Consider the following 25,049-nt stretch of genomic DNA (forward strand, 5'->3'; position numbering starts at 1 on the left):
TAAGATTTTAGTCAAGTGGGGGAAAAAAACCCCATAGATCCCAGTTTGTACTTGTTCACTGTACAAAACACAACACTCAAAAAATTTCATACTTTTCACCCTTATTAAAATAATTGAGACAGATAGACAGACCAAGCTACCTACCTGGTAAGCAAAATACAGCAAGAACCACTGTTAATGAGGGCTGTACTTTTCAAGTGCTGTGTGTCAGCTGTGGTAGAAATAAGGTATTTGCCTAACCAAAAACACAGCTGAGAGCAATGTACATGTGTAATCACCATGAAATGGTGCAAGTCGGTAGCAAAGAGTGAATTACAGCCCTCCAATTCATCATTTGCCCATTATATGGTTAAGTGAAGGAAAGGACAGAACTTCCTATCGCACTGCCAATTTGAACAGCATATGTCTGAAAAGCAGATTCATGCCTATGTTAACCATAAAATCACAAAGCAGTGTAATGCTCACCTGTATGGATAAGCTGCACAACCAGAGAGCACACTCTGAAACCCTTATGCCTCACAACCAGAGCAGCAGACAGCACACTTCAAAATCTGGAACACTAAACTAGCTGCTGGCAAGAAGTTACTGCATGCTATAAACAAGTGCTGAAATTCATCTAAGATCAGATAACTCAGGCAACTGAAAAGTTGAAGGAATCATCCTTGCAGGCCAGCAAAGCTCCTGAGAGGCAAACAGATACATGCCAGATTTATACCCAGCAACCAAGATAGGATTCTGGCTCCCCTGAGTATAAGACAACTGCAAAACCAGAACAGGTATACACTAAATTAAGTTGAATCAAGTTCCTACTCTCATATAGCTCCTCCCTGCATTCTTTTAAGCCACTGTTTTTTAAGATTCTCCATTATGCCTCACAAAGGGCACTATCTGGCATGCTTTCCTGTGCTCCTCGCACCCAGGAAGAAGCTGGCCATAAACTAACAAGAGAAACAGAAATTCTTTTCTGTTTGCATTCAAGCATTTCAGTTTCTATGTGTATTTTAAGACAGAAAGAATGCTAAAACCAAGTACTTTGTACTTTGCAACAGAATTTACTTGATAGAAGACACAATAATGTTTACACAATGCAACCATCTGACAAGAGTCTCCTGGATTGCTTCTTGCAATTATGTGTCAGAAATAATTTGGAAATTGGAGACACAGGGTCAAACCACATCTTGGTACAGGTCAGGTACAGGAAGACACTGCTAGAAAGATCAGCATTTTGACTGGCAAAGCAAAACGTATGCTGTTATACATTATGCCAGAGCGCTTCAATGGGAACTAGTATCTGTCAAATAAATCAAATGCAGCACTGGAATAGCAAAGAGGTAACTAACTATTCTTACTCATGATAATTACCATAACAAATGCACTTAAAAGAACTGTGGAGGTGAAATCTGTATGTGCAGAAAATTCTTTTTTCAAACTGACTTAACACAGCTGTTAAGATTGACAGCGCAGATTCCATAGCACCAATGTGTTTATATTATGCATGGCTGGTACTTTCTGTTATGGGACAATTTAGGCTACTTTACAGAGCAAAAATTACTTTTGCTTTCCAATTCTATTCTACATTTGTACCCAGTACAAAAGAAAGAAAAGTTGATAGCAAGTTGATAGGAGGTTCCCCCAAGGCTAACATAGCAGATGTTCAAGACCCTCTCTACTCTTAAAATACTTTTTAAAAATTGACTGGAAGAAAGTACTCAGAAATGCCACAAACTAACTTAGAACAAGATATATACACATCATTGTTCTCTAAAATTTGCTGTAATTTTACATTTTACAGCAGCTGATAAACTGGAAATGGCCTGTCACAGCATAAATTGTTTTCATAGGATAATTCCAGGAGGGTTGTTTTTTTTTTTTTTTTTTTTTTAAGATGTATTCATTACAATGCACAAAGGGGCAAGAGAGGTAACTATTCACACAGGCTGGCATTTCCATATCCTTTACACATTCACTGGCAAGACAGAGATATCACTGGAAGTCTGTTCAGTGACACCAAACTGGTGTCTTGATCCCAGTCACGCTCCAGGAAATCTTCTCTTAACATTTACTACAAAGGATGATCAGGGAAATGTGTTTCCTTGTCCAAACTGGAATCATGCTTAAGGACTAATTTAAAGTTTTACCACTGACTTTCATGAGTTTTTGAAAAGTCCTACTTTGTTTTCAAGAAAAAAAATGCAATCACCTTCAAGGTGAAAAGTGCTTTGTCTTGATTAGAGTCTGAAGTGAAACAAGTATCCTTACAAAACCAAAATGTTGAGTTTGACACTAAGTGTTACATCTCATGAAAACACACATGCATTATCTGTAACTGTGCACACCAGGGCATCTCTGCATCTGTTACACAGAATTCTCTTGTTTCTCAAATGCTGATGAGCTGTATTTTCTTTGGCTGTGTTTTCATAAACAGCTAGGTCAAATGCACAGCTTACCATTGCCCTTATGACACACCTTGACCTTTTCTGTGAGCTGTTTCAACTCACTAACCCAGCAGAAAAATATCCCCTTCTTTTTGAACCCTAAGTTCGTTTTCTCACAGCCATTGAGGAAAAAGTCTGATGAGCATGAGTCAGTATAAAGTAAGTCACAGAAGCACGTGGTTGGGAACAGGGAGGATGAAAGCAGAATGAGGCCTCCTTTTTGTAGCAGTAACCTTCAGATTGGCTCAATTAATTTCTTGAAAGTTCGCATATCAACTAAAGGATATTTCACCATCCTCTTAGAGTGATGAAGAATCATGATTTTCTGCAAAGCAGCAGCAGTATCTGTTGCTCCTATTCCTCACTCAAGATGTCCACCCTAAATGCTGCACAGCCATTTTATGTAATTTGTATAAAGTTTATTTTAGTTGCTGTTTCAGAAGTGTTTCCATGATCACTTTCTTTGTAGCAGGGTTTAAAACAACTGTGCATAAATCATAAGCCAGAAGGATTTTAGCCAGTAACCCCACCCTGACAAAAAGTGGACAAGTCTCTGCTAGCATAGATTCAGAAAAAAATATTTTGCAGGGTAGCATTACATACCCTTTCTGTTGTGGAACTACCAGATATCGTCAATAACTTATCTTACAGTAGCATGATTTTTGTTTTTATTGTAGCATTTTGGGCACAGAATTAATTAAGAGCCACCTTTCTTACAGTTCCCCAAATTAGAAAAACAGGGCTTATCCTGGACTCAGGTATATGGTTTCCCAGACAAGTAAATAATGTGCTTATCCATACTGCAGTTAGCTTAGTTCTACTAATATACATTAAAGATTTTTCAAGCTAGGACAATTGTCTTTATCGTTCCATTTTCCTAGTGTAGTTTCTAAGTGTAGAATAAGCAGTCAATTTACATTCACACAGGTAAAAATCAGTGGAGTTCAATATATTGTAAATAAGCAAGCAGAACCATTAAATAAAATTGGATTTACATGCATCTCATGAAGATAATAGAAGTCTTTCTGACAAGCAATAACATTTATATAGATACACAGAGCTAGATGACTTTTTTTCTTATTAGAAATGTTAGGTTACTGTAAAAATAAATAAATAAATGATGTCTTGAAAGACCCACTAAATAGTTTTGACTAGAAAAACTCAGTGATAACACTAGTATCTTTCATCTCTCTGCAGAGAGCATCATGAACACTTGTACAGGACACTGATAGCTGCTGGCTGAGAAGATCTGAACCCAACTCCCCCCAAAACCCGATTGATCCATCAGTCTGCTGAAGTCCCTGAGGCCAGATACTCACTCTGTGTTTGCAAACTAACTGCAAGAAGGCCTATTGGCCACATATCTTACATGAACGCCCTAATCATCACATTATCAGGTCATTCTCTTTGCAAATCTCAACTTGTTCCCTGTAGAGAGTAATCTTTTCAACAAGATGAACTGAGAAAAGAACCTTCAAAATAAATTATAGACAAATAGGGCCCTCTGCTGAGCCATAATAAATGTATAATTTCTTAGGCTGTTGAGATTTTGAGAGATCTAACTTGAGTTTCCCATATCCCACTGTCTACTGGGAGATGTAATCCATGTAACAAAGACACCACAACTACCATTCCCTCATCATCATCTAGTATTTCACTTAATTTGCTTGTCCAACTGTTCACAAAATTAAAACGTTAAATCAATATAATTTTCTCTCTTGTCAGTGAGAAAAAAAAAATTAAATATCTCAGTTCCACACAGAATTTATTTTTAAATTTTGGTTCAGCTATTGAAAGTACATCACTCACACTAATATTAAAATATTAAGCATATGTGTTTGTGTGCGTGTCTGTTTGTGCAAAGTTCAAATGGAAAAACTCATAGGATTAAAATGAAAAACAAATATTTACCAAATTGTGGCCTAGTTAATTATTTCTTTTAAAAAAAATCCACAAACTTGAGCTATCATATGTTGTAAATGAGAGATCTAGCACTTCAAAATGTAGCAATCAATAAGCAACCTCATCATTATTTCTGTAAATTATGTTCAAATGAAAGATCTCAAAACTATGACACAGAACAATCAGCAAATTTGAGTTATTGCTAACTATTGAATATGTGTACAAGAAAGAAAACAAATTTGAAATTACTCCCATTTGGCCACAATTACAGCTGCTCAAAGTGATCTCAAAATTTAGATTTAAGGTTTATGTTAAACATATTTGGATATACTCCGACATCTTTAGCTTTAGTACGGTCTTTTGTAGCTTATCACTTTAGGATCAGCTTTGTAAGTAATTTGCACATGTGCCTAATGCCAGACAGGTAGATTCAAATGTTTTCACTGAAATAGCAATGTACGTGCATGACTATATTCTATTTTCAAATGCCTCAGTTCTGTTAAATCATGCTTTGAATTCACAGCTAACTCAGAAGACTATCAAAGAAAATTTTAAGTCAGAGAAACAATAAACAGTTTTAGCAAAAGTCACAGAACAACTGCCTAGTTTTTGGCTGAAACAGGAAACCTCTACAATCTACTGTGAATGCCCTCCTGAAGTTTGAAAACAGATTTTCACAACTTAAATAGTTACTGTTCTTTGAATTTCACTTCAGGTCTCACTGAAAAACTACATGTACTTGCTACTTGCATTTTAATAAATGATCCCTCAATTAAGTATGAGGATGAAAGCATTTTGGGCTGCAAAAGTTGTGTGAGACCAAATTCTTTTTCAGAGAAGCTTGGAGATTTATAATTTTAAAAGGTTTAGGATACAAGTTCATCCAATAGAAACTGCTACTGTTTACATACATATGTACACATATCCTTATCGCACTGAAATAAATTTATATAGATTAACACAACTATAATTTAAAGCTACGAATAGTTCACAGAAAGACTTGTGTATTTCACATAGGCTAAAATAGTAAATGTATAACACAACACTTTGGGTGGGGAGAGCAAGTAAGTTCACAAGGAACAATATTTATCCTGCAAATTTCTGGCGTAGATTTTGAGGGTTATTTACTGTGTTAAATCTATTTTTGATATCTATGTACTGTATTACCAGTGGATGACCTGCATCTGTAATAACAAAAAATTGCACTGGGAAAGTTCTTTCCCATCGACCTGCCAGCTCTGCAGTAATACATGAACTGTAAGGTATTTAATTTCTCATTTGTTCTGCTTCCTCAACATGTAACATGAAAGAGCAAAAATTAAATCACATAGCCAGAAACTGTCGATTGAAATAAATAAAAATATGTCTTTATCTACTAATTTTCTTTCAAAAAGAAGGGAAAGCTCCTAAATTAAGCAAAAATAGTTATAGAACCAAACTTGATATTGTAATTAATTTCAACTTACTACCTGTTCAGCTTCAAAGCCATATGAAAACAGAATATATTTAATTAAAACTTAATTCTATAACTCTTACATATATTAGATACATTTAACCTGTCTAACCAGTTACTCAACCATGTCCAAATTTAGTTCATCAGCACAGTACAAATAAGACACAATAGTTTCATTTTACATACTGCCACGTACAGTATTATGCAACCAGCCAGTAAAATGTTTCTGCAACAGGAAAACAAAGAAAAGTGCAAAGCAGCAAGAGAACAATAAAAGAGGCATTTTTTCCTGTTTTATCTTGTCACCAGAGGCATTCGCACATGCAGACAAGCTGACCATATATGTTCAGCCCTCTGTTGGAGAGGATTATGCAAGAAGCTTTCCAATCCAGATTTTTACCTGTTGAAGCATTTCTTCTGTAGCATTCAGTTTCAACTGATGCCCCTCAAGACAGATTTCTAAGTCCCGGATCTTCTCTCCTTGAGCTTCCACCTGGTCTGTAAGAACACTCACCTGTAATTTGAGAAGAGAAGCACAATGCTACTGAACTGACTGTAAATAAGTTTCAATTACCGTATACAATTAACATCCAAATGCACATTTAACAGCAAGTTCTCTTTTAAAGTCTTCAATGGTTTAACATTCTTGTGCACTGCAGCAACCTGTTCTATCAAGATAAGACAGTTTTTCAGTCTTACCTATATTTTTATTCAACTCCACCCTCTGACACCCCCCACCCTATTATTTTGTTTTAATATAAAAAGAAAGAGCATTCCTAGAAGAGATAGAAGACTATCTGTAGGTAGCCTGAGTCAGTTCATGCAGATGTCTGAAAAATTAGGAAGCACCAAACAAAAACATAGGATACTGAAAATATTTTATGTGGTTTTGGAGCGTGCATTGCCACTTTAGGTTCTGTTGGCATTTCACTCCCTAAAACGGATAAACAATAAAACTGTTCATTCAGAAACCAACCAATTATTTTACTTCTTACAAGAACAGAAAAATGCTTACCTATCAATAAAGTGTTCTGAAGTTAGAAAGAATGCAATGAGTAAAAGGCATGTTTTAGCAGAGGCAAAGATCTATTCCAAGAAAAATTCCCAGGCTTTGCAAGCCAAAACATGAAAGCAAGAGAAGTGAGATACAGACAATGAATCCCAGGAAAAGAAACAGTAGGTAATACTGGTAAAGAACTGTGGGAATGGTGATATAGACCAGTGAGTGTGTAATAAGAAAAGCCCAGCAGCCTAACTCAAAGCTTGCAAAGCTGAAAAAACTATGCTCAAGATAACATTAGAAAAATGTGGAAAAAATCCCGTTGTTAATTCCTATGTTAAGTAGCACATACTCTGTATATTCATTTTTACTATTTATTTATATAAAAACCTTGATTATACTAGAAAAATGTTATATCAAACAAAAAAGCAACCTTAGGTATTTAAACTCCAGTTTGAATGAAACGCATTAACAAAAACTTATGTATGCTCTCACATCCAACCCTATAACAGCTTTATTTAAAAAAAAAAAGACAGGTAGAGTACGTGCAAGTGAAACCTTTAAGATGTACCCACTACACAGCATTTCTAAAACCCAATCAACAAACAGATGAGTTCACTTCAGGGAAGTTGCAGAGGGAGTGACTGAGTGATCTGTATTTGTTTTATCTGCAAACATAATGACAAGCATGCCTTGAAAAGGAACTTAGAAAAAGAAAAAAAGAGGACTGACTTTTTTTTTTTTTTTTTCTCCTTTAAAGTAGTTGGCTGTATGGTAGAGTACAGATGAATGCTGGATGTGAGATGATAGGAAGAAGTGGGTGGAGGCAGATGGCAGGAGGACACATCTAAGCTGGGGCAGGGGGAGAACTCCTTGCAAGGCAGTCTGTTGCTTGTCTACTTTTTTGTTTTGTTCCCATTAAATGAGTGATGGCACAAAATAAAAGCCCTGTGATGTCAGAAAGCAAGAAGAAACAAACTGAAAGGAAACAAGCTCTACTTAAAGGGTCAAGTTAGGCTCCAACTAGAATTGTAACCTGTAAGGAAAACTCTGTATGTTAAATGTGACCTGCAAAGGAATTTAGTAAAACCGTAGCAGCTTTAGAGGTATGTGTTGGATGTTCCAGTAGTTAGGCTGAGAGGCACATTAGTCACTGAGGTCATATTTTCCTCTCTGTTCAGGATCACATCTGCCAGACTCTTCAGGGAATCAGTAGGCTGTGCACAGAATATAACTCCAGTGTATGCTACACTGGCAAGTCCATATTGCCTTAGCAGTACAACACACACAAGAGTCAGCCTGTGGATAATATATTTTCTGTAAATATCTATAGAAATTAGACATATTGAACAATTAGCTAAAGTCTGTGGTATAAGGGTTTAAAAAAACCAATCAAAGTAAACACCTCAAGAAGTACATTAGCTCATATACACAGGCACTGAGCTATAAGAAGGTATCCCAGATGCTGTAGCATTTCCAGCCTCCGCTACAGACTGAACAGTAGAAGCAGGTTTTAAGGTGCAATCTCTGACACTGCCTTGGTGGACAGAAATACAAGGTTCTGGTCCTGCTGCTTCTGTGGCAAGTCTGATGAAAGACTGAAGTGCTCCTGGCATCATATTCCCTACAGATTAGAGCTACAGACCACAGTCACTGGCACAATTGAACATGAGCTATAGGATAGAGGTGCTCTGTTTCCCATTGCTTCCTCATCCTTCGTGTCAGTAGTCACACTCAGGAGCCAGGTTTGTACCAGCAGACTCCCTCAGGCCAGTGTAACCTCAGCATGGGACTTGCCTGTGTTCTTCATATTCGACTGCCTAGATAGATTATGCAGACCTGGTGTAAACCAGGTTCTAAACTGAGCTCCATTTTGACATCTTTTTTTTGTTGTTGATGTTCATCTACCAGCCTGAGGCTTTCATCTATCTTACTTCCCCGGGATTTTTGGAGTTCTACTGCAATACTGTGCAGTGGGATACGAAAATGCATAAATATTGACTAAGCCTCTTGATTTGGTGGAGTTGTGATGGGACCAAAAGGCAACAGAGAGAAAATTTCTACATCTGATTTTACTACATTACTTTTGAGATAAACTTTAGGCAGGTCTCCAAATCATGTCATAAAAACCCCTTTCTTTGTAAGTTTGGCTGCATTCTATGGGTACCTATTTGTGTGGATGAAGAAATATTTACTAAAAATTAGCAGGACAAAGACAGGAAAGGTACATGCTAAGCAGTATACTGGAAGAGTCTTCAGAAACTTAAAAGTGCTGGAGACTAGCAGTCCTGTTAAATCCACAAAAGCTGATACATTTTGAACACCAAGATTCTGTCAAATCTGTACAAGCCTACCAGCATGCATGACCACCAACAACTGGCTGTATAGCACGAACCACATCTAAGACAACAGTGGCTGCTATATGCAGACAAAGATTACAGGACTATACACACATGCAATGAAACAAAGGAGACCTTCAGGGACAAAGCCACAGGTGCATCAGTACAACCCTCTGCTTCTGAGTAAACAGCTGGGCTTGGCCTCCTAATTGTTGCTCCAATTATGAGTTACTCATGTGTGTGAGGGAACTGTGCAAGAAGTGAATATACTGTGTGAAAAGTTGTTTGCTATTATTAATAGAATATAGAAGTTACAGTTAATAACCACTTGATTAATAAAAGATGTTCTAATAACTATCAGTTGTGATGTCTCCCCCGACCTGATTCCCTCTTAGAAAAAACGGGATTTGTAGCACACACTTAAACCTTAAATTCCAACCTGAAGTTTATTTTTAATTATTTTTTTCCTTCTTTTCTAAATTTGGTAATAGCAATTTAACAGTGACAAAAAAAAAAAATCCAAACAAGCCTAAGCTTATGTCTCACAAACCATTTATTGTTTATTTAACAACATAACAGCAGTGAGAATTCTGCTCAGTAAATTAACACAAGTGTGAACAGAACATACAGGATAAAACATGCTTACAGAAACTAGTAACTCAAGTAGCAAGAACACCTACCCAGTATAGTTAAGTTTTGTTTGATATAAATATGTATGCTTAAAATATGCTTTTGTAAGTGTAAAGAGATAGAATATGCAAAGACCATTTAAAGAATCTCCAGCTTTAGTTTTAAGAAGTATATTTAAAAATGTAGAGTTTACTAATAGTGAAAATATCTAGAAAAAAATAATTAAGTTTTTTTTTATTTTAAGCTGTACAACATGTATTCTCCAGGAGGAAAACATACATGGGACAGTGGATCTGTTTGAAAAAGGCTTGGTAAACTGAGAAAGGTGAAACCTGGGAGAGCTTAGGCATGCATTTTACTGTTAAATTTTAATTTTACCGCTTTACCTCCCCCTTAATCTTTTTGCTGATGTAAAGCAACTTTGGAACAGTATACAAGCAGGAAAAATATCAGTTTTCTCTACCTGCCAGTCTTCCAATTCATTAAAAATGGTGGCACACAGAACCTAGAAAAGTCAGCTGGCAAAACCTAGCAAACCTAGAGTGAGAACCACTACCATAGCATTGTCTTGGGACTCCACAGCATTATTTTAAAGTTGTTTTTTCTTTTTTACCGCTGTCAATTGTCTCCCTCTTATTGCTGTTAGTCCCCTCTCCTTTACCAAATTACCCCACCATGAAATCCATCAGATGGATTATACAAATTAATTCCTGATTAAATATCAGTTACATTTGGTGACTTGCTAACTTTCAACAGAAAATACTCTATCACTTCAGTTTTTACTCCCTGAATATGAACTATGTAGACAATGTTTTCTTAAGGACATACCTGCAGTATGAGTGACTCTTTATCACCTTCTAATCGTGCCAATCTTTCTTGATAAGTTTCATTATTAGATGAATGATGATTCACCTGTGACTGGGGGGAAAAAGCACTATGAGAATTTTTACAGATAATATTAAAATTTCAAGCAATAGTTAATAAAAAGTTATATATTTTGAATGGTTTTTATAATATGAAAAACACGCAAAATGTGTCTACAGACCAAAACTGTTTATTTCATATGCATTAAACCTTTTGAATGTACCTTTTTTTTAGCTGGATTTTGAATACTTTCTCATTTCCAGCAGTGAAGAGTGTTATAGGAATAGATTTTATATTTTCTACAAATTATAATTTCATTAGCAAATACCATCTTATCAAGACAAAACCCATTTCATTTGAAATACCTGGTCTCAGCAGCTTTTTGCCAAATGAGGAAACTTGGTACTTATTTTTAAATGGTAAAAATTGCCATATGTATTATACTATTCCTAGAAATTACTGAAATAAAAGTATAACTTTTTTGTTAACAATTAACAAATTTATCACATTCTTATCAGGAACAACTCCAGCTACATAATCACTTACGGATTTATAAATAGTTCTAAGAAGCAAGACCTTCTAAAACAGGGCCCATTCCTAACTATTATGTCTCATTTCCTATGAATTTGAATACTCCATAGAGAAACACCACAATTAAAAAAAAGATCTGCAGATTTACTTCAAAAAGTTTAGAAGAGTCCCATAGCTTCATTCTGCACACTAAAACATTGTGCAACTGTGGGAATGGAGCTGTTTGGTTAGAGCATCAAAAGTAACATGAGCCCTTAGTGTTTCATTGCCCAGCTCCATTGCAGGCAATGCGTTTCTGCTGGGGAATAAAACGCTCTGTCTGGCTTTTCAGCTAACCCAAGAATCCAACATCACTGAGTTCCCTTCAACTACTCCAGTCTGCAGCTAACTACTCATTTATAGTTATCTGTACAATGGCACCAATATAATCATAATCCTCCTCCCCAGCTGTTCTTTCTTTTTCAACTGATCACTTGTGAATAGTAATTTTTTTTTTATAGTAAATGTATTCATGCCTTCTTGATTTCCACTGAGGTCTAACAGGCCCAAAAGTAAAACAGATGATGAAAATAAAAATGGTGCTAATGAATGCGAATCAAGAAATCAAATATTAATCCAATCAAAAGACACTTTTTAAGCCATAAGTGTTGAACTAAATATGGCATTTTTACGAGCTGAGAGCAACTGATAATTTGAGCAAGCAACTGACATGTTTGTCTCTGATCATTTTGAAAGGAATTGAGAAAATCACAAAGACATCAGCAAACAGGACCAAAAGGAGTCTGAAGATATCATCTGGTTCGTTATTCCACCCTAGGGCTGATGACACTTTGCAATATTCTTGTCTTGCTTAATACTAAAGACCTCCAGAAATGGATTAAACAGCCTCCCCGGATAACCTACTTCCTAGTTACCCATCATTAGAACATTTTTCTTAATGTCTAACCTGAATCATCATCTCTTCAACTTCAACATACTGGTTCCTATCATATCACCACGCATTAAAAAAAAGGTCCTTCCCTTTGCTTCAGAAATTAGATCTCTAATTAACAGACCAGTCTTTGGACTAAACAAACACAAATTTTTCTGTCCCTCACTGTTTTACTTTTCAAGATCTGTTTTGTTGCTTTCTTTTGGTTCCTCTTCACCCATTGTTCCTTGACTTCTTTTGAAATTAAGTGCCTAACTTTTGTAGTACTATAATGAAAGTAAGGAATCCTCACATAAGTAAACAACATGCATTTCTGTATGCCTGCCTAGCTAATCCTTTGATCTCAGCTATCCATCCTCAAACATACTGCCAGCCATTCTGCTTGGGCTGTTACTCCACTTAGAGAGCAAAGTCTTATACTGTTCTTTAGAATCCAAAATCTTTAGCCTTGGTGTCTATGTTTCCATTAGAGTTAAAACTCCATTACATACCATTAAATAATTTTTCTCAATGGAGAGCCCACAGGCCTTCCCCAGTACATCTCTGGCTCACACTCAATGGTAGGGAAGACTTTTCTGCACCTAGAACATCAAGTATTCAGGCAGCTGCTAGGCAGGAAAAGGTTTTCAATGACAAAACCTAGTGACGAAGACTGCCTAGTCAAGTAGATTTTACTTGTAACCACTTGTGTAACCACTCCCCCCCAGCCTTACAGGCACAGTGAGTTAAATTACTGCCAATACATTTTTACATAACCAATCTGTCATGAATACAAAACAAAGTCCAACATTTTATATAATCTGTAATTAAGATTTAGTTCAACATAAAATCACAAATAAGATACTTTACTACACTCACATTTACCAATTGTATAGCCTCCAATGATGTCTGCTGCACTGAGTGACTGTGATATATCCTCTGCTGGAAGTCCAATACTCAATATCCCTGTGAAACCTAGTGAATCACACCCATGTGAACAGAAAAGGGGGAAGAAAAAAACCCAACCTTGCCAACAGGTCAGCCAGAGAGTGCTCAGATAAGTACAGGAAAGTACAGTAGGCAAAAAATGACCTGCTAAATAAAGTGGCTGATTGACACACAGCAGTTGTTTAAGACTTGGGAAATCTTTGTGGCATGCATAAAGACAAGATAAAACAATGTAATATGAACCATGGCCATCTGTGGATGGTTGGAGTGCATTCTGCAGTTGTGAAAGTCAGTACTGAGAGAAAACTGAACACATATAGTTTGAAATCACACGTATCAGCAGCAACTGAATACAGGACCTATAACATTAGAGTCATAAGACTACATATGACTCGAGCTGGTGTAAGAGCTCATGAACAATAAACCTAGACTTCTGTAACCACATGACCAAAAGGCTGAATCTTTTCCACAAAGATGTTATTTCAGAAGACGTAGCCTTCAAGACCAAAAATCATTACCTGGGCTCCACAAATTATAAGCTAAATGTGTTAATTATATTTCTTATAATGAAAGAATGAGCGAAATTGCATAAAACATGTAAAAAAGTTTATGATAACACAATAAGAAAGTTAAAGGAAAGATATGCTAAGGCAAGGTCGTTGAAACTATGTTGATGGTAATACCACTGCAGATGAAAGGTCAAGTGTATACTATAAACACTTTGCCTAAGGGAGCTGCAAATTTATTTCTTGAAGCACCTGTATTATAGTCTCCATATAGATTTTGGATATAGTTTAATGCCCATTAGATTGCATCAGATATTAATATAAAATGTTTCCTGACACAATTCCAAATCAACAAGGCTTTTGCATTCCATCACCTGCTTCAGCTTCTTCTTCATCTTTAGTTTCCAAATCTCTCTCTGGAATACGCTCTTTACTCTAACATGGACATAATATTGGCAGCTGCTGGAAACTTGACTGTCTAAGTATCACTTACATGATCCAGACATTACAGAGTCCTTTTACAAGAAAAGGTCTTAAATATTCTTTCAGAGTACATGATACAAAAAATCAGACTTCAGAGTATGATTCAACAGCTTTAATTTAAAACAGGAATAAATCAGCAAAAATATAAAAGCGTACTGCAAGAATAGGAAGAAACGTTTGATTGACTCATCTATCTTAATTTTCAAGCCTTCTCAGAGCCCAGTAAGCATGAAATGTTATGTTTTCCTGCATGTTATTTTAATCGGAAACAATTCAGAATGCAGACTATTGTCAGAACAGAACCACCACCATTATACAGTGCTTCTGTACAGATGTTCTGTTCAGAAGCTCCTGTAACAGAACTTCTAGCTGAATCTTGATAGTCTGTAAAAGTAAGCCCCTTAAAGCAAGCACATATGAAAGATAATAAAATTGAATACAGTCCAGTTTATATTCCCTCATGTGTGCTGTTTCAGTTTCAGCTCAAAGTATCTCCAACACTGCTAATTTTAAAACAAAAAAACCAACTTCTGAAGTTGATCAGCAAGGTATTACACAGAAATTTGTCACTAATACCATGGATCTCATATTGGGCTGTGGAGGGGGGAGGACCTGGGAAAAGAAACCTGGCAGTCAGTTTGAGCACTGATTTGTAAGCTTTTTCAACAAGACACATGCCTCTTTCAGAAGACAGATTATGTCATAACCCTCCTCTCTTCTTATTCAGTCACATGAACCATTTTTAGTGCCACTGATAATTGCACAAAATGATTGTGACAACTATAACACTTGCATTAATCGGAAAGATTAAGGACGTGCTTGATGTATTGTCTTTTGTTGCAGTTTAGCAGCTGAAAACGAGTATAGCCAGCAGAGTGCAAGCAGTTTCCCCACAAGATATCAGCAGCACACAGACCATACTATTATATTTCAATTCAAGAAAGTGTACACTGTAGACTTTTTCCAGTCTATTTGGAGTTGGTAATATTTAGAAGAGTATGGACTCTCCATCTCTTCATTACTCTTTTGGGTCAGCAGAATTGATATTCTGAGTCACAGTAGTTACTACTGTGTAGGGATGAGCTAGTAGCCTACACAGCAAACATTTTTATTTTTGGCATCTGACTGACTGTAATACAAATTTAATCTTGGAATTTTAGTTCTACTTCACATTCACACACATCTACACATCTGAATATATGCACATTCCCTCAGTATATTTGAGGAGGATGAAAAGGCTGGAATGTGGTTTCTGGATCTGTAATTCTTGTCTTTCATCTGAAGGCAATTAATAAATCAATAACAGGATTTTCTATTTGCCCTTGTTCCTCATCGGTTAAGTGAAAGTGGCACTTTGAAAAAGCTAACAGCACATAGTCTGAAATTAAGCAAAGACAGAGATAGGGAAATTTCTGTAGTCCTTAAAACAAAAGAATTCTGTACAAATATTTATATTTTATCTGGATGTTTTTTCCTAAAACTAATACCTATTTTCTTCTCCAGACAGTTACATTACTTAAAAGAAGATATCCTTACAGAAATCATAAGATTCACCCTCGATATCATAAGTTTAACAGCTATAGCATGGGTTTGATCACTCCACCTCTCGCTAGTACAGATTGTAAATAGAATCCAGAGGAAAGGAAAGCAAGGCATAAGAATAATGTACACCTATTTCAGGTCAGCCATCAGTTCTGTGCTGCCTGCACTTCAAAAGGTAAGTCTAAAGCAAGCTACAAGAGACATTAGACACCTTCACTTCATATGAAAGAATCTCTCTTTCAAATTAAAACATCTTGCCACTTCAGAGAGTTTTCCAGAGGCAAGAGACCTTCCATTTCACTATACTCCATCCACTGCAGTTCACATAGCTCAGTTAATTTACAGTGTCTTTATGTTTGTGATGCTTGTTAATAATTTGTGGTTATACCTACATACCTATGTACCAAAATGGGGGTTGTGCCATTTTTATTTGGAATGGTGTGTTCCAATTAAGGTCAGATAGAAAGATAAGAATAAAGCAACAGGACAACAGATGAAATTGTATATGAACCCTCAAACCCAAATCCCTTGGCAGAACCACAGAAAGTTTGCTGAAGATGAGGCATTTTCAGCTTCAGGTAATAGGGGGTGTCTCAGGTTCCTTAGCTTCTAACTGAAACTTTTAACTGTGACAGATTTATGCTTAGGCCCTGTAAACAAACCAACACCAGTTATCTGCAAAACGCTCCCCACAAACCTCCCACCAACTACTTTGAGAACTATGCTGCTGCCTTAGCAGTAATGTTAAAAGTGCACTGTATATACACAAGAGCCTTGCCATATCCTTCTAGAAACAGACTGCTGAGAAACATGCTTCCCTTAAAAGCTGGGCTTTTTGTCTTACTAACAAGGTATCCTCCAATATCTGCATCATTATAAACTCAACACTGCATGAAACCAGGGCAGTACTATGTGCCTATTATCAGATATTCAGCTTCTCAGACAGAATAAGAAAACTGGGACAGTTCTGAAATTGCCATCAAAGTATCACATGCCATGAAGTACATCTTAGCTGTACCCATTGCAGAGTTTTGTCTTTCTGATATTAGGTATTATCAGAGACAGTTTTTCTCTTGTGAGAAATACTACTGCAGACTAATAATTATTACTGGCAAAAGACAGAGAAAAGTAAAATGAAGAAAAAACAGTAAACAAAGGAAGACACATTAACTGTGCCTCATATACAACTGAGACAAGGCTAAATGTTTTTTGATTCTGTCCATCTGCTCTTACATTTTGCTGCCCATTTTGTCCATACCTATGGCCGTTTCTGGCACAGCATTTTCACAGGTCATTTTAACATCAAGAAAGTCCAATGGAAAGAGCTGAAGTGTGGTGACACCTTATTTCAACTTGATCTAAATATTGGTTTGTCCCTGCTGCTGTTGCATGATGATACTATACACATTGTGTTACAAGAAGACTACTACTTTAAACCAGATACTCTATTCCAAGCATCTGAAAATAGTTGTATCTGTCATTCTGTCTGCCTGGATCTCGTGATTTTCGTATTTGTTTGCTGCCCTAACCCAGTCCAAACCACAGATACCATGCAAATCTAGCTTAGCCAACTACTGCAACATCAAGTCTCTGAAGTGATTTCTGCTAATGATGAAATTTGAGACAGCTTGGCATACTTCACCAAGGGTTTATGGAAGTCTGTTGCAGTTACTCTCTGTTAAGTGCCATTTGTTACTCTGGAGGGTACTCATACTTTCATTATCAGCCAAAGAGCAAGAGTTTATGATCGAAGGGCCTAAAACCCTTATAAGCTATCGCAGTCAGTGCCAGACATGTGATGTTAGGATTCCTGAACATGAGAATTAAACAAACAACCTAGATTGTTTTCACTTTTTAAAAAATTACTTGTCAAAGGAATTTGGGAGCAGACTGCTTAAATTCTCCTGGGAACAATGCAAGATTATTTTCAGATCTCTTCCCTTTCCCTACATGTCCTCACCCCTCTTTAAAAGCTTGCAAGGAAAAGCAGCAGAATTGATATTCTCTATGTACCCTACATAAAAGGAATTACATGCAACAACAGTATAGCATCATTAATTTCTGTAAAAGCCTCTGCTATATTTGAACACAGTATACTTTCTGAACACTGTACCTGAAAATCATCCTAAAGACACCATGCGTTAACCCCTCTAAGTCTGTGAACATTTCAGTGTGAGACTTTATTCACTGAAGCTACTTCCTGAGCCCTTCCTCATTGTGATTGTCCTCAGTGTATCCTGAATGCTGCACAACCTGGTAACAGCACACCTTAGCCTTTTGTAGCAAACTTATCTTTTTAGAAATTAAATTTAAACAAGGAAGCAGGGGTGGCACAGATACCATATTCAAAAACTCATTTAAATAACAAATTAATATGTGATCTCAAAAAAACATTCAAGAGTTATTTAGCTTTAACTGCACAGAGCACAAGTTAAACTGACAGTATAACATTAACCAACTGCTACTTCCCGTTGTCTCTTCTCCTTCACTATCCCACTCACTTCCCATTTAATCCCCTCCCCATCCACATTCCAGAAACAAATGTAAATATTTTGTAAATTAACTTCAAGATTCTTAAGCTTTAATAAAAGACTGACATTTAATTATGCTTATTTTATATCAATTCAAGAAACTACTCAAGCTAAAGTTCCTAATCACATTTCACATAAGTATTTACCTACATTTTATGTTTATACAGCTAGAAGAAAAGAGAGCACATGTGCAGATGTACACATGGGTGTTTTTAATCCGGTGTCATAAAAAAGTACTAACATAAATGACAGGTATAGAATTTGCAAGAAAAGTTCACACAGGTTAAAATAGATTTTAAAAGTATAACGAGAGGAATGACGCACAATTAAATTAATATTGTAGTTAAAAAACCAGTCTACTGTGAAGAATCTATTCACATCTCATTCATGGATTTTTCAAACACTGAAAAAGAAACACTTAGAGACTAAAAGAAATCGAGGAGCTGACAAAAATATTTTTCCAAGGTGATGAGACAGCTGCACAAACCTACTTTCTTTTATAGGAAGACAAAAATGATCTTATGAAGTTAATTCATGTTCAGACAATTAATCACAAACTTAGGATTTTAATAGCACTGTCTTTTTAATAAATATAATTTTAGCAGAGTAACATACACAGGAAAAAAGTACCACTATTTCTATCCAAACACAAAGGCATCCTAAAAGGTCTCATAGCCCAATGATTAAGAACTAGCACATATAATTTTTCATTTTAAAGCACAACATGGTAAATAATATATTTGCCTTTTTTTGCCATACTCCCATGCAGGATTTGCTTTGTTGTATTATAATCTCAGGCAAGCACGAGCACTTGCTAGAATCTATTGCCATTTGTTCACAATTTGATCCTAGAGTTTCATTTTAAAGACAAAGACAGCTGATTCTCTCCCCCCTCCCTAAGCCTGCTCCTCCTACATGAAGAAATGTCTTTAATTCATTTCTCAAGAAGAAACTTTCACTATTTTATGACTGAGGCACTCAGTACATTTCCTTTCGCAAAGCTGAGAATTCTAAGATTTGCTAATGTGCATTTACGAAGAGAAAACAAAGCCCAGCAGATCACTTACCCGCTTTAGCCACGTGAAGTGCCTGTAAATATCAATCTCACCATCCATGCTTTGGGCCCATCTCAGCAGTCACATTCCCAGGGTTAAAAGAAACTTCGTGGAAGCAAGCGCACTGCTTTGTTCTACAGGGTATAGCTGTGACTTCTTCCCCTTTCAACTTCTGAAATCTTGAATGTGTATTCACATTTTAGGCTAAATATTCTGCCTCTGTCCCACAGTCTTATCCCAAATGCTTCTCACAGATGTATATATAACACACAACTGTATAAACTTTGGACTCTCCCCCAAACATCTGTTTCTTTTAAACAGCAGATCAGTTAGCAACAAGAACAATGCAACTCTAAAAACGTCAAAAATATAACTTGCTAAATGATCTTTAAAAAAGGATCTTTCAAGAATAGTATAAATCTGCAGAAACTGTTCCTTTTTAATGCTGAAGAACAAGCTAGAAATTATTAAGCTGTCACTGAGAAACTATTTTCAAGTAATGCTTTCTCTGGCTTTCTGTTTCAAGAGTGGCTGGAACTCATTACCAAAGACCCCTTATTTCCTGTCTCTGTTTTACTCCCTGTTTATCGTAACACTACTCAGCCGCCTCAGTTTATTTCAGGCTCAGACTAAACCTAAAAATAATTTCTACTTTTTGAATTACTTGCCTGTCCTCTCAAAAGACATTATAAAAGAGAAGGAATTCAAGGACGATCCTGTGTATAGTTAATTATCCCATAAATACTGCTATTGCCAAAGAGGCAATTTTCCATCTTAACAGAAGATGATGATACCCTTCTAAGATTTTTGTCTGTTCCTGCTGAGGCTGAAGTCTCATAGCATGGCAACTTTTCAAACTCACAACACCAAGATAAAAGCATATTTATGCAAAGCAATGCTCTGGCAGGAAGGGAAGTTTGAAAGCATTGCCTGTTACTGAGGTGTCCTCTAGTGCCTCCACAGAGTAGTTAGGATTAAGTTCTAATTTTTCCCAGTAAACCCAGTTTCCAGTGTTGTATCTCCCACTAGTTAAAAGTGGCTTTGGCCTTAAACCGGGCAACTGATTGTTATACACACAAGGACAACTGCTTGGGCAATGCCCATTAAGAACAAAACATGGTGCTCTCCATGGAATTTTTGTTATGATACCAGAAAGAACATTTACTTATTTCCCCATTTTCTTCAATTTCTACAGCCAAACTCACTCCTGCATTTAAAGCACAGTAAAATAGAAATTTGGAAGAGACAGTGTCAAAGTTGCCCATCTTTCTAATGATATATACAAAGAACTCAAATTTGAAGCTGTATAATGCCCTGAAAAGCAGTTCTTACAGGGACCTGCCTCACTTAGGCATCTATGCACATTCCAAACTCTGGAAGTCAAAGAAATGTGAAGGAGTTTCTGCAAGGGATGTGGACTTCTAGTATTTCAACCATTCTTGATCCTTTTGACCTGATGGACCTCTTTTTATGATCATCCATAACACCAGAGGGAAGGATATAAACATAGACTTCCAACTTTCTTCATGTATTTATTACCTGTTGTTACTTAAAGTTATGTGACAAGAAAAATATGAATGTTTTTTAGAAAGTTAGTCCTACAAGTCTTCTAAAGGTGCTAGGATACCCCAAATCAGCAGTAAATGTGACAGAAGAACTGTCAGCTTCCAAAAGCAAACCATGCTACAATACACATCTGAAGGCAGACGTGGGGTGCTCTGTACATTGAATGTACTATTCTACGCTGGTTATAGAAATTTTTATGCTATCTTAAAGTTGATGAGAGCAGCTATTTCTCAAAAAGCTCACGCCATCTGGCAAAAGACTTAGCACATTGTTAATGCACTTAATGTAATACACTTCTCTATGCTTGACAACCTCTGTCATGGCTGACAAACTGAAGACTGAATATGGATTCTCTTGGCATTAAACATTAATTCCCTACAGCTTAAGGTATTTTTTTTCCACAGAAAACTAGTTATCTAATTATGAAGAACAGCAAATACATCAAACTTTGAGATAAAGTATTGCATATTCCATAGCACCACCACTACAGAGTCTCAGGTTCCACACTATCCATTTCAAAACATAGGCTCTAAGACTCTCATTTCAGGCTTACTTAAGGATAGGAGAATCATACCTCCCTTAAAACATTCCACCACACATCATCTCTTAATGATTTTGGTTTTCATTTTAAAAAAATGCAGGAAAACAATAATACCCCACTTACTAGTGTCTCAGTGTAGCACCTGCAGCTAGGCAAGTATCCCTTTCTTCTCTTAAAAGCATTTAAAATGGCAAATATACGTTATTTCTGCCTTGTCATTTGTCCTGGAATTCATGCAAAGGCCTCTTGATTCTGTTAGTCATTCTTCCTGATTAAAAGGTAAACGTGTCTGAATTTTCTGCATCTTATCAGCCACAAATGTTGACAACATACATTCCAGACAGTCACATGGTCACTTTCAGCCTGTCACCTGCATGCTGAACTTTATGTCCTGCTTGAGCTTTGGCCTGAAAAAGTTTCAGACACCGACTGAATGCAAATCAATTGCCCCAGATTTGCTTAGAATACTTTTTCCGTTTCACTGGAAAAACAGGTTAGCTTATCTGGGCAGTGTGAAAATAAGGAAAATATGTTGCAATACAAGGATTGCTTCATCGGGTTACCACTGTATTTTTTTTTTTCTTATTTTTAGGAAATCCATGTCTGTCTGTAGTTCTTCACTGAGCACTAACTTCTAGTTTAATTGAGAATTAAAAAACACACACCCCCAAGATTCCCTACTATCACTGCAGTACCACCACCCTCAAGTGTTATTCCAAGCAGAGAGAATGAGCTAGCTATTACTCCCTTCCTCCACCAAATTGTTTATTTTCTCTAGTGTTGTCTCCAAAAATAAATGACAATGTGTATTAAAGCAATATAAATGAAATGTAGGGCACTAAAATGTTTAACATTAACAAAGTTCATATACACCACAACTATATGAAAACCCATTAGGATTTCTTTGCCAATTCTGTACTTCCACAGAAAACTGCTGACTATCGCCACTGTTGATGGAACTAAAAACTTCATTTGCAGAACACCAAAGGTGCTAGACACATGAATGTCTGCCGATACATAACCCATAAAAAACACTTGACTAAACAACCTATTACTTTATTAGTCAGTATGTCAAATATTTCAAACAAGATTTTAAATCTGTTTCAAATAGTAAACAGACATGCTGTAACAGCTTTGAAACCGAAAGTAACAATGCTTGAAAAAATTAGTTACACTTCTCATGTCTCTCCATTCTAGATCTATGAAGAGGTAAGAAAACATCCACAGATCCTCTGTGAGCTGTGGAGGGAAGGGCAATCTGGCTGTCAGGTGTACTCCCTCTTCTCCTACCAACACTGGAGCTGAGGAAGCACAGCGTTATTTGCTTTTCCACCACTGTGCCTATTTTTCCCACCCAGCTGAGTTCCTATGAATATTATAAAATGGTATTTATTACTGTTATTCTAGCAATTTAACTTTTTATTCAGTTAAATTTTTGCTAAAACAGAGTTTTCTGATCTTTCCGAGCAGCATGAATGCAAACTGTCAAAAGCATTCTTGTATTTGCACTGCACTGCCTGTGAGGTTAGAGGGCAAGGGAATAGAAAGCAGAGCGGAATTTCTTCAGTCTCCATCAGGTCCAGGTCCCTGGGGCATAGCACCTCTCTTCCTTTTCAGCAATACTTTTAGATCGTTTTGGTTTCAAAACCCATCAGACTCTGAAAACAGTAAGAGAACATACTTGGTCTTTCAGGCCAAGTACTGAAATGACCAATTATGTGTCTTCCCAGCCTCATCAGTGAAGTCCAGCTGAGTATGGACATGCAACAAAAATTGACTCATTTCCAAGATTTACTTTCAGCTTTTCCTATATCCATTACTCTGTGCTCTTCTCAGTCCTAGGGTTTGGGCTGCTTTGGAAACAAAGGTATTATGACCAGATTTTAAAAGGGAAAAATTTCCTCAGCATGCCAATTCACACACCTGTCATTCTCATGCTGCGGAAAAATGTTAGAGCTTCAGAGTAAAGAAACAGAGAGAATATATGGGAATATGCCTGCACAGGAATACTTGTGTAAAAAGAAATTCAGCCTATTTGTGCAAAAGACAATGGAGGAAGAAACTATTTTTACATGGTGAGGAATGGCTTCAGAAATCCAGATGAAGCATTTCCAGCAAGACCGTTTGTCTTAGAGTCTTAAACCTGACTTCAGTGATGGAGAAAGATAAAATTTGTGGAACAAAAGGAAAAAAAAAAACAAAACCAAAACCAAACACAAACAACTGCATTCTGTGTATTAGCACATTTGCTTTACTTGTGATAATTTAAAAAAAAAAACAAACAAAAAAAAAAAAACAAAAAACAACAACAAAAAAAAACAAACAACAAACAACCAAACAAAAACAAGTACCCTGGGAAACCAACTAGAAATAATGTTCTGTAGATACATGAACAAATAATCCTTTCCCAGCATGAAATGCACTCAATCTTAATAGCTTAATTCTTTGATTAGAATCCGTATTTCAGAAACAATCATACTTCAATGGCCATTAGTTCCAAGCCAGCATGGTTAAACCTCATCCTTATTGTATATTTAGGGGGAGGGAGGAGGAGGGGAAGGTAATACTTCAAACAGGTGCTGACATCTTTGGAGTCATTCCCATCTGCAGGCTGCATGGTATCACGTATCTCTAGCACTACTGTGTCCTTTCTGGTTATTGCTCAAGTAATAACTAGCTCTTTTCCCTTGGCTTGCATAAAGAATGTATTACCAATACTTAGATGAAGTTACTGTTTATTAACACATCCACAGACATTTGCACATTCTTGGCAGTTTTTTTTTACATTCCTTGCCATATGCTGAAATACTTTTTCCAGCCCAGATTCTAGACCTGTAACTTTTTGCAAAAAACTTATTTAGAAGAAAATGTAGATTGTATGAAACTCGAGTACTATGCTTCTGCATAAAAACTAAAATATGTTTTCTACTTAACAGAACAACAAAATTGTTGTGAACACTCCCCCCCAGTTGCTATAGGTAAGAAAAAAGTACACTGATATGTAAAGAAAATATTTGAAGACATATATTTACGTTATACCCAACAACACATTACAATAATTCATGTTTCGTATTCAATCTGAAAGGTTTCAAAGCACTGCTGAAATTACTGAATATTTAGTAAATCAGTATATGAAACATTTGAAACAGGATATTTACCAGATATTTGCAAATACATCGATGACACTACCAGGTAACATTTTGCCTCTCCTTAGTATGATACATATCAGATTTTCTCTTTTAAATTGCAGGATGGAAAAAAACCCAAACAGAATAAGCTGCAGATAAACCTTTACAAGTCCTTATTTTTGTTAAGGAATATACAAATATTTATTTATTTTCTTAAGCATGTAATTATTTCAGGAAAATAAAACACATGTCTATCTACTTATGAAGAAGAGTACCATGCCAACATGTTGTATAACATGTCTAAAATAAATGTAATTTGTTTCCATATTTGAAAGACCACAAAACCTGAAAATATATGTAGTTGCATTTTATCTAAATACAGGTCTGTTTACCACTGTTATTAGCATAATAATCCAAGAGAATTAAATAATTTTGTCGTGAATTATATTATTGCTATGCTTGTCATAACTGATAAAATTTATCAAATAGGATAGGTCAACCTACCCAAATTCTGTGAAATCTGAATAAAAGTTATATACAGAAATACTTCAAAATTATGCCCTTCCTCTAACATTCAAGTAATACCTCCAAATCAATACAGGACCTTTAAAAAGAAAATTTTGGCCCTAGCTTCTTTACATGATGATTACCTTTATACCTTATGTTAGCACCATTGTTTAATGAA

At 36.2% G+C, this 25,049-nt stretch overlaps 1 protein-coding gene across 15 annotated transcripts in view; it reads right to left on the bottom strand.

Annotated features, from left to right (window-relative positions):
- PPFIBP2 (PPFIA binding protein 2) overlaps positions 1-25,049 on the bottom strand; it is a 108,141-nt gene that overhangs the window by 41,129 nt on the left and 41,963 nt on the right. For 13 of the 15 annotated variants that reach the window (XR_004409114.2, XM_033006777.2, XM_042784747.1 and 10 more), the window contains 2 exons: positions 10,588-10,677; positions 6,191-6,304 (listed from right to left, as the gene is read on the bottom strand). Coding sequence is in view for 14 of the 15 variants with exons in the window: in XM_033006777.2 (XP_032862668.2) it covers positions 6,191-6,304; positions 10,588-10,677 (204 nt within the window). In the remaining variant the exon portion in view is untranslated. Of the gene's footprint in view, positions 1-6,190; positions 6,305-10,587; positions 10,678-19,141; positions 19,433-25,049 lie in introns of those variants that run through there. The other 2 variants (XM_033006778.2, XM_033006780.2) reach the window with 2 other exon arrangements.

The sequence above is a fragment of the Tyto alba genome, unplaced genomic scaffold (genome assembly GCF_018691265.1).
Source record: "Tyto alba isolate M040663 unplaced genomic scaffold, T.alba_DEE_v4.0 Super-Scaffold_8, whole genome shotgun sequence".
Classification (NCBI taxonomy): domain Eukaryota; kingdom Metazoa; phylum Chordata; class Aves; order Strigiformes; family Tytonidae; genus Tyto; species Tyto alba.